Source organism: Pyrus communis, chromosome 10 (assembly GCF_041283825.1).
Source record: "Pyrus communis isolate YQ-2024b chromosome 10, ASM4128382v1, whole genome shotgun sequence".
NCBI classification, from domain to species: Eukaryota; Viridiplantae; Streptophyta; class Magnoliopsida; order Rosales; family Rosaceae; genus Pyrus; species Pyrus communis.
In genome coordinates, this window is record NC_142574.1 from 3,992,404 (window position 1) to 4,003,891 (window position 11,488).

Sequence of the window (11,488 nt, forward strand, 5' to 3'; positions counted from 1 at the left end):
TTAAAAGTAGTCTCAGCTCCAAACAAACACTGGACTACACTAAGTGTTAGTCCAGTCTAGTCCAGTGAGAGTTAGAGAAGCCAAACAAAGGGGTCCTTAGTGTTAAAATATTTTATCAGAATAGAAATGGCAACATCCAACAAAGGGTTATTTTTGAACCAAAGGAATGTCAGGGCTCTTCTCAAGGAATCCAACATGGGTGATGGTAAACCAGTATATACTCCTCTTGATAACAAGCATAAACTTAGCTTGGAAGGCAAGCCTCTGCCAAATATTGGTCACTATTAGTTGGTAAGTTAATCTTACCACCACAAGACCTGATATTACCTTTGCTGTTAGCATAGCTAGTCAATTCATGCACTTCCCTACACTGGAGCACTCCAATATTATCAAAAGAATTTTGCACTACCTCAAGGGGTCAGTTGGCGTAGATTCATCATGTGAAAAATTGCAAACACTCAGGTAATTAGGGTACTATGATGCTAATTTGGCAGGGAATGCAATTAGGTGACTTAGGGTTTCATACAAATCAACGAATGTCCTCATTTATTTATTTATTTTTTGTGTAACAACCAGGCAACAATGCATATTGCATCAAACCCAGTTTTTTACAAAAGAAGAAAACACATCAAAGTGGACTACCATTATGTTCGTGCTCAAGTTTAATCTCAAGTGATTCATATTCACTACACCAGGAGCACTGATCAACTAGCAGACATCCTAACAAAACCCTTAGCCACAAATCAGTTTCAACGACTGCTTTCCAACCTTGGTTCCATCAATCTTCTGGACCCTGAGGGGGAGTATTGGAAGTTCACTGGGTAATTAGGGTTTCTGGGTATTTAGAGTTTGGTCAACTATCGGTTATCCTTCCACTGGATATTGAGTGTGCACCGCTTGGTTTCTAGGTAGCTGCTAATCAGTTGTCAATCCTGCTTGTATTTAGCAATCTCGATTACTTGCCAACCCTCCTTAGCAATCTCTCATGAATGAATATACAAATGTACACTTGAAAATCAACAAGAAGCATCAGCTCTCACAGTGCCAATGGGCAAATTAGAGATCGATCTTGTATTTTCCGTCATAATATCCATTAGGTGCTTGTGCAATATGTAATGACCAGAAAATTAATACAATAACATATATGAATTGATTCATATATGCATCCAATTATCATCATTAGTATATGACATTTTAATTAACGTAATATATAGAGATTGCTTTATTATTGCATTTCATCATAACTATTGAACGATTTAATGTTTTCATTATTTACATTTACTCAACAAAATCGCTCTTGATGCCTCAATAGTCACAGTTGGTGTGAATTGAACTGCAATACAACACAGAGTGTTGTTGCCGACATACGATCTATCAACTTGTACAAACAAACACAGAGATAAATAAATTTATCCACTTCGGACAAATACAGCTAAAGAGGTCTTTTGAAGAACAAGGAATCCAAATGCATGTAATTATTGTAGAAGTATGTCAAACTTTGCTGCGCCTCAATGCAAGGTAAGCCAGTAACCTATATGCAAAAAACATAAACAACATGACACAAATGCTTGTCGCAGGGCTAATCTGCCCTTCGACATCTTGCTCAACAAAATTGCAGCTTGCTTTGTGATCACCAGCATGATCATGATGATGAGATGAGCAGCCCAAGAGGGATGATATTTTACTACCTTCCCCATATTGGACATTAATTAGCAGCCTATAACTATAAAAGGTAGTAGAAATATATTTGATCCAAGCCAAACAAGACGGAACCTTATGCACGTAATATCCTCCGGTCAGCAGAAAAGCTAGCATTGTCACTGTTGCTATCGTGGAGGCCCGTTTGGCATCCATGATTGCCGCGCCTAAAGCAAGGCCAAGCCCTTGAGACACTAGCACGTAGCCAAGTAGTACCAACAATGTTATTAGAAAAGCGCCCAAGTCGGGTTTTAATCCAGCCATCCAGTAAACCATGATGAGAAATATTGTAGGAAGAATAAGCTCCATCGGTAGGTCTCCAACCATTCGAGCCATGAAATATGAAGAGAGAGTGTACATACCCGAGGCCTGCTCCTTAATGAAAATGGCACGTTCTTGGGGAAATGCAAATACCGAGTTGAAAGAAGGTAAGACTCCCCAAAAAATAGAGATGAAGAAGAGAAGGCCCAAATGATCCTGGATATCTAAATAATCTGATTTCCACCACATTAAACCAGCTAACAATGCAGCTGCCACTACCTGGAAAATTCGCAGCGAGTTGAAAGACTCATGCCTTCGTTCCTTAAGGCTTCTTTGCAGCAAAATGCTGAATTGGTTGAACCAAGTGGAAACAACATCACCGATACTTGTTCTCCGCTCTTTCGAACAATGGCTCTGGACGTAAGTCATTTCTTTTGTTGTTGCACTGGTAGTTTCCAAGCATTCAGCTTTGACCTTGGGAGATAACAAGGTATTGTATGAGGAAATAAGGATTTCTTTCATCTTGGGCTTATCCCTTTCGCTTAGATCATTAAGTTGGCACACTCCTGCATATATTCAATGAATGAGTTACTATCTAATTTGGATCAATTCTTTTGGAAGCTATAGTTCTCCCACCAAAGTAAACATATATGGATAAATTTTAGACAGTAAAATTTCAATCTTCCCAAGAATTGAAGACCATGTTTTGCAGCTGAAGAAATTGCACAAATTTATGGCAGAACATCACAAAGCTTAACAAAGTGTGCATAAATTGTATCTAAAGACATTTTTTATTTTTTTATTTTTATGAATCTACGTAGTCATACATTTATTTGTGGTCACTATGATTCATCAACCATTATCTAATTAACTCAAAACATTAGTCTTTTACAATCAATATTGATCTAAACATTCATTATCTAGAAAATTAACCTCATCGAAACCATTAATTAATTGGTCTATCTATCAAAAGATAGATACCCGAATGTAATATTCTCATCGTAATAGTAAAAACAATGAACAATGCTCAAGTCCTAGCTATATAGTCCAATAATATCAATGAAAGGAAGACGATGTTTCGATCTAAAATCATTTGACAATAAAATAAATAGTTCAACACCTTATTAGTCCTTGGAATATTCTAAACTTTCCGATGTGAGATATTTATTCGTGTAAGGATGAGAATTTCCGTACTTGTTAGGTTCCAAGTGTTGTTTACATAATCTAATGAAAGAAGATATAGCTATCTGCATAGATTCAATATTTCGTTTAAAAACATTGAAAAAAATATGCCACTACCGAGTATGATGCGGATGACCACACTGGTCCATTTATTTATTTTATTTTAGGTCATCAGTCATCACATCGGTCCGTTTAGTGGTACTCATATACATAATTAAACAAAGATTTTTTCTTACAAGAAAAGACATGAATAGGAAATGCACAATAACTAAAGAAATATTATTTGATTACTATACTACGTACGTATAATCTAACGGTTGAAAGAATAGTCTATATAATCTAAAGGTTGAAAAACATAGCCTATATGCGTCATCATGTGTAAGCAAAGAATAAATAAATTGCAGACCGAATTTAGCACAAGTGAGAGCATCCACTAATGTTGGTGCTGCCACTAAAGGGGTGGCCACCACTCACTCAAATTGTATTTCGTGGAAAAGTTTATACTAATTTTACGTTTTGAACTTTTTATTTTACGAACAAAAAATGGTAAGACTCGGGACCAATTAACACGTGTTAATTCTCAGTATAATCCTGAGCCGGCCATAATCCTGTGTCCTGAGATTCGAGAAAAAGTTGATGATAAATGAAGGACGAAAAAGGCAGAGACGGTGACCAAGAAGATGAGGATCCCTTTGCGAGGATTTTGAAATCCTTAAATCGTGTTTGTTTATTATATATTGTACGATTAATTTTTATTAAATACTATTTATATTTACTTTTAAATAAAAATATTTAAAAATAATTTTTGACCACACGATATGCAATGAATGGACACAATTTAAGAATTTTTAAGATCCTCACAAAGAGAATATAGAGAAGATATTGATTCGACCAAGAAAACCCACTTAAATTATTCAAAGTGGCCAAACGAAATGAATACTCACGCGAAGCTGAGGTGAAATTGTTGTAATCATGTTATCATGTTACACTATTCGACTATTTACCCTGGTGAGGATTCTCGTCGGATTCAATTTGTGAGGATCTAAAAAATTTTTCAATCACATTCATTCATCATATATCATACGGTCAGTTTTCGTCAAGTACTGTTTATATTTAATTTTAAATAAAAGAATTTATAATAATTTATGACCACATAATGTACGATGAACAGATTTAATTAGAATCTCCGAAATTCTCACTCTTTACCCAGTCCACTATCCAAATTCCAACTCAATAATTTCAAGTTAAAAATATCCTGGTCAAACATACATATACTATATTGACCGACACGGTGATTTACAAAAACAGTAAAACAAACTGTTGTTTAATCAAATGATCAAATAATTTTCAGTTTGTGTGATTTTGCATCATTAAGGACACACTCCAAAATTGTTATAAAACACTGTTTCCAAAAAAAAAAAAAAAAAAGAAAAAAAAAATATCGTTATAAAACACAATTAGCCCTAAAAGTTGCACCTCAAATAAGATTATTTCAGAAATCGTTCCAAAGAAACTCCTTATAAAAAAGTTCAGTTTACATCATATGTATAGGAAAAAACTATTAAATTTTTCACCGGAAGTGGGGCGTAAGTATTATTCCCTATATAAAAAAAATATGATATCCATACATCATTTTTTACTTCTCACACATTTTTTTAATTTTTAACCATCAGATCGGATGAATTGAATAAGATCAAAAGACATAATTAACAAAAGATGTGTGAGAAGTAAAAAAGGGTGTGTGGATAGCACACTCCTAAAAAAAAACATATAGGTATATATATGTCCCAGTCTTATGCTACTAAATACTAATAGCATAGAACGACCTTAAAAGTAATTAAGATGATGGAAACTATAGGATAATCTAACTATTAAGATTAGGAGGCAATCGAGAAAATGTTTTATATAGAAATTTAAAGAGTATAATATATATGAAGGGCTCATCAAAGAGACAATGATGCGATTGGCCAACTTCCGAATGTTTATGCTTCCTTAACTAAATGATGGTTTCTCACGCCACTAATTCCGTCACCAATTTCTCCACCTCAAACATATATATTTCATTATATTGTCTATGAATAGATTAAAGGCAAAGGTTAAATAAGGGACATGAAGCCCTCTAAGTTTGTTTAATGGTCTAATTAACATATTCTGTCTATTCATCTCACATGTAAGTGAGAATTTTTAGATTAAATTCTTGTCAAAGGTAAATTTAAACCATATTATTATAGTTAGCCAGTGTGAGGTTTTAACCCACTTCCCTATCTTTTTAGTGTGGATAATTTCGTTTATTCAAAAAAGAAAAAAAATGATAAAATTCCCTAGCTAGCTGGTCAAAGATCACTTGTTCTACACTTGGTTGTAGTGTATTATTTAATTGTAGCTTTTGTAAAGGTGAGTGACAAACCCCACCCATATTCTCTTCGAGCAATAATAATAGCAACTTCAATAATGAACCGAAGATAATCCTAAAATAAGTGCTAAAGACGTTGAAATTAGAGGTTTCAGATGACAATCATCCAATATCGTAATTGTTACTTTGACATCATATTGACAACTACTGAATTTCAAAAGTTTAAAATGATATGAAGCCAATAAAACTCTTCCCATTTCAATGTTGTCGAGAAGAGAGAAATTTTTTCATGTTCCCGAAAGACCAGCTTAAGAAATAACTGTAAAGTTGGTGCAAGCTAGGGTAGTCTTCCTCACATGTAACGAACTTGCATGTTAAGGAGCAACTTTAACATGCACGATCCACAATCCGTCAATTAAAAAAAATAAAAAAATTCCAACTTGATTGGGAATTCAAGCGATGGCTGGGATTCCGTGGACGGTCCAAATTAAGAGGTATACAATTGCCCATAAAATAGATCATTGAACCCCCTGTTGAAATAACACAATCTCATACCAGATCTCTCTCTTATTAATCTACTTCCTACTAAATTAGGACTACATCCGAACTTGGAAATCAAAATCCACTAATGAAAACCATTTTCGGGTGGTTCTGTGCCGCATAAAGCATTTTCTATCCCCACCTGCCAATCATTTGTGTTTTGCTTCATTTTTTTTTTTTAACGATAGTTAGTAGCAGTAGGAGGAGGACATGAAACAAATTCACAATTATCGTGCCGTTGCTAATAATAACTTTATTTAGAGGAGCCGACTACTTCTTATTATAACCACTAAATCGTAATACTAGTGACACTGATGATTAATAATATTAAAATCATCTAGCTAGCTAGTCTTTATATAATTCCCATAATATTTTTTTTTTTAAAAGGATTCCCACTCCTTGCACGAATTGTCATCACCTAGCTTATAAAGTGGATTATCAATTATTTAGATCACCTAAATACAATTACTTCGCGGTAACATGTTAAATTATCTAACCAAATAACATTTTACTTCCTACAAGGCTACAGACATTTGGCTATTAACTCAACCCAATCTTCTCAAGTTATTATTATATATCAAACTGAAACTGTAGCACAAGTTACAACTAGCTGCTACTGTGCATGTCAGTTATTAAATTCCAATCCGAGCAGTGAGGCCTTGGATAAACAAGGAGTATTTTTCAGGCACTACTCCAAGGTCAAAGCATTAGCAAAACATCAGAGACCCGTCGAGAGCACTAAACCGTTTTAATTTGACCACCATTAATTAATATCTAGGATAATGCTAAAATCTATTTTATGAAAAAAAGTAATGGTAGATCAATTAGTGATATCTATAGGATATATACTGATACCTCTATAATATGTCAATAAATATGATAAATAGGAGCAATAATTTTTGACACTTGATAATCAGGGTTAAGAATAAAAAGTAATGGTAGATAAGTGGTATCTATATAATGTTTTCGACCTAATAATTGTTGTGGACTTGTGGCAGTTATAATGATCAGTGCACCATTACACTCTCAATAAGTAGGACACAACCATGAGAATGGAGTCACCCATCACCCATACCATATAACATATAACCATGATCAAGTCCATCACCATATATGATCAATTTATCGATCCACAGCAGTAATTCACATCCTATATATGGAGAAATAATTGACCCACATACATATGTATGGTCTCCCTCTCTCTACTACCGACTGAGACTGACTTTGGATACACACACACACACACACATACACACACACACATACTTGACTGTATGCTTTGGACCATTACTTGATCGTATGCTTTGGACAATTAAGTCAGGATATGAACCGAAATGTCTCACATGTAAAGTTAATTAAATTTTGCATATGCATGTAAAAAGATTGACTATTTTTCATATAACCAATTGTTTTAATGTTGGAATATCTCGACTTTGTTTATAGTATTAACAACAGGTTGATCTACATGTGAAGTATAATGGCCATATATGCTCTATTTATACTATTTGTTTTGTCGTTATTAACTTTGGCTCATTTATATTTTGGTGTCGGTTTTGTTAGAGGATTTTAAAATCTTATGCACCAACAGTTGGTTGAGTGAAAGAATCAAGAACAAAAGAACTAATTTTGGCAGAACTAAGACCAGCAAGTAGATGTATAAGCTAGTGATATCTGATGAAGCAAAGTAATTAAATTAAAAATAAATCAATAAAGGTAGGAAAAGATGACATACCATTAGCGAGATCAAGGAGGAAGTCGGCAGGGTTCATAGGGAAAGCCGGCGCGAAGCCAATAGATCCAAAGTAGCTGATGGCCTCACACCCCTTCCCAAAATACAAGCACTTTCCGTCGCACAGCACCAACACCGAGTCCAACATCTGATACACTCGGCTTGACGGCTGGTGCATCGAAGTCACGATCGTCTTCCCCTTGTTCGCCAGCGACCCCAGCGTGCTTAGCAGCCGGTGTGCCACCGTCGAGTCTAGACCCGATGTCGGCTCGTCCAGAATCAGTAAGCTTGGATTCATCAACATCTCGTGCGCTATGCTCACCCTCTTCCTCTCCCCTCCCGACACGCCACGTACGAAGGTGTTGCCGATTATGGTGTTCTCGCACTTGTGCAATCCGAGCTCGGAAATGACGGACTCCGCGGCGGAGATTTTATCCTTCTTGGAGAGGGTGCGAGGGAGGCGGAGGAGGGAGCAGAAGACGAGGGTTTCACGGACGGTGAGGTGAGGGTAGAGAACGTCGTCCTGAGGGACGAAGCCGGTCCTACGGAGGACGGCTTTGGTGAAAGCTCGATCGTTGGCGAGGACGGTGCCCTGATGTTTGTGGGTGAGCCTGCCGGCCAGGCCGTTGAGGAGCGTTGATTTGCCGCTTCCTGATGGGCCGAGAATGGCTAGGATTTCTCCGGGGGACACCATTCCTGTGATTCCATGCAGGATTGTCCGTTCTTGTTCTTCTTGTCCGGGTTTGTCCTTGTGACCAAACAAACACCGTCTGTACTTTGATTTGTTGTCTATCTTCACTTTGTAACACACGTCCACGAACTGCATCATCATGAGCAGCGTACATATATATTTGTATGTGAATCAAGAACGTATATATATACATATCAAAGAAACTGATATAATTTGATTTTAACTAGCTAGCTAGATAGGTAGAGTCAAGTAAATTTCAAGTTTTGGTCAACTGAGACATGCAGTTCCGAATACGGTTAATTGTTACCTTGAGAGTGATAGGAAGGCAATTAGTGGATGAGATTAAGGAGGGCAAATGATTCGGTGATTGATCTGAACCGTTGGGAGTTTGATTTCCACCGTTACGATCCATCCCTGCCATTGTATATATAGTTTCTTCTTTTAATAAATATTTATTTAAAGCAATAATATTGGAAAATATAGAACTTAGAACATAGAGAGAGAGAGAGAGAGAAATATACGAGAGAGCGAGAAAGATCGAGTGCAGGGGAGCACAAGAGAGGGTATTTATTTAGTTGGGTAAGGTGGGGAAGGTGAGGTCTGATGGAGGAGGGTTGGGCTGCACTGCCACGTCAAAGTGAAATGCCCACAACATATTGTGCTACGTGGCGGCTCCATGCTACACTGGGCTGCTTTTAGGTATGGATTCATGGAAAAAAGTATAAAATATGATGAATATGATGCCTCCCTTCCCCCCGCTTCAAATCTCTTTTTCTTTGATTCTTTTTCTCTATCTTTTCCTTTTTCTTTTGTTTTCTTTTCAATTGAGTACGTAAGACATAGAGAAATGGATAGCCAGCTATAAAAAAAGGTTTTGGAATGAACACACACAAGAGAGAGAGAGAGAGAGAGAGAGAGAGAGAGAGAGAGAGCAATTGCTGTTACTTTAAGTTGTGAAAGAAAATGTGCATTTGGAAGGAGAAAGTAAGCTTTGGAAATCTGGAATGAATACGAGAGAGAACATGATCAGATAATGATGAGAGAGGAGAGAGGAGAGATATCTAGCTAGCATTCATTTACTATTACTAAGCACAGGAAGAGGAGGAGGACTTCATGTCTGTCTTTCATTAATAACCAGATATATATCAGTCTTCATCATCAGATACAGATGCATGCATGCATGGCAATTGGCAAGTAATTATATATTATATATGTATTAAGTAGTGGATGATGTTGGTCCGAGTCAAAGATATGAAACTTCGTAGATGAAAACATGAAAATGGTAGTGCGTCATATTCAACTCAAGAATATATAGGCAGCGAGAAACACCAAAAGCACAACGAGAACCGGGAGAAATTTCTGGGGTAGAAAGCGGCAAGCACCTTCGTTTTACTAGCCACACTACACGTCATCATCCTATATATATATATATATGTGTGTGTGTATATTTCACTAAAATTTTTCCTGGCTAGGAAGGATTTTTCCGTACCTTTATTCCAGACAACATGAAAAATTTCTATGAAGCTGGGGCAGCAACGAAATTCACCACCGCTAAAAGCAGTGGGGTCGGGTGGGGCGTGGCTGGTACACCGCTGATCCTAGCTTTATGGACGCGTGTCCTGCGAGAGACCCTTGTGTCACCAGACGCCGGCTCGCTACTCGGCCAATTCCAGTTTCATTCCTGCCCTACTATCTTTATTTTCTATCTTCCCTTATGCATCGGTTTTGTACGTACAACTCTCACAAAGCACAGCAAGAGTGCACGTTTCTGTTATATAAGAGCAGTTAAGTTTGGTTAAATCTAATAATTAAACAGCTTTTGTTCTGTTGTGTAATTTGAATGTGCAATTTTTGTGTCCATGGGATAAAACACATGACTTTTACCATTATTCTTACCTGGTATTTGTGTCGTGCTTTTCGTGTTCGTGTCATAATCGATAGCTTAATGGATCGTATCGTGTCGTGTAATACCCGTTAAAGTAAACGGGTAATATGACCCGAACCGAAATCAACCCGTTAATATTATCAGGTAATATGACTCGACCAGTTATCTGTTAAGAAAAATATATTTTAAATCAATAAAAATGAAAATGAAAAACATAGTTTGACCCAAAAAAAATGTAAAACATAATACTAAATTAGTATATACATACTAAATTTCGGAGTTGACCCCATCATGAAATTTGTAAAGCGTTTGATTATGAGTGATTACATTTTTCACACTTCTACAATAATTATTATTAATTTTATTAATTTTGCACTCAAATAAAAAACACTATTCATGACATTTGGAGGGTTTTAAAAATCTAAACGATTATGTAACCATCGTCTAAGCGTTGAGGATGCAATTATGAACGTTTATTATGCTTTCAGATCTTTCAGACTTATACATTAATGATTATGAATTTTGAACTCCTTTAAAAGTACTATTCATGAGAATTTGTATGGTTTTAAAAATTCAAACGATCATATACCCATCCTTAAAGCGTAGAGCATGCGACTACAAGTGTTTGCATATTTTTTTTCATATTTTTCGCACATGTAAATTAATTATTATAATTTTTTTAATGTGTTTGGTATTTTTAAATTACTTGATATTTGTATTTTTAATGTGTTTTATGATTTTTAATCTCAATCTTTGCCTATAATATACTACAAAAAAAATAAATAAAACTTAAAATTTAAAATTTATATAGAATAATAATAGAATAATAATTAATAAACAATATATACATATTCATTATATCTATTGTATTTTATAGTAAGTTTCTTTTTAGTAGTTTAAAAAATTAAAATCATCAAAATAACTTTTTTCTTGTCGTGTCAAAAATAGGTTATCCGCGTCACTCTCGTGTAAGCCTGTTGACCCTAAAAACTACCAAGCTTACGTGATGCGCATGCCGAGTAACTAATGAGCTAACTACGTCCTTTGGTTGATGCGGGGCGTGCCAACTCGTCGGCCGAGGAGTCAAATTTGTTGATGTTGCATTGAACACGCTACTGACTTCTTGATCTTGCAACTGTGGCCGAGGAA

General features: G+C 35.9%; 1 protein-coding gene across 1 annotated transcript; it reads right to left on the reverse strand.

The window, feature by feature from the left end:
• Positions 1–1,221: 1,221 nt before the first annotated feature.
• Positions 1,222–9,738, reverse strand: LOC137727513 (ABC transporter G family member 25-like). The gene is made up of 3 exons (XM_068466362.2): positions 8,762–9,738; positions 7,767–8,583; positions 1,222–2,525 (listed from the first exon to the last, which is right to left on the reverse strand). Exons 1-3 carry the CDS (start codon positions 8,873–8,875, stop codon positions 1,492–1,494), a joined length of 1,965 nt encoding a protein of 654 aa, XP_068322463.2. The 5' UTR covers positions 8,876–9,738; the 3' UTR covers positions 1,222–1,491.
• Between the last annotated feature and the right edge of the window lie 1,750 nt (positions 9,739–11,488).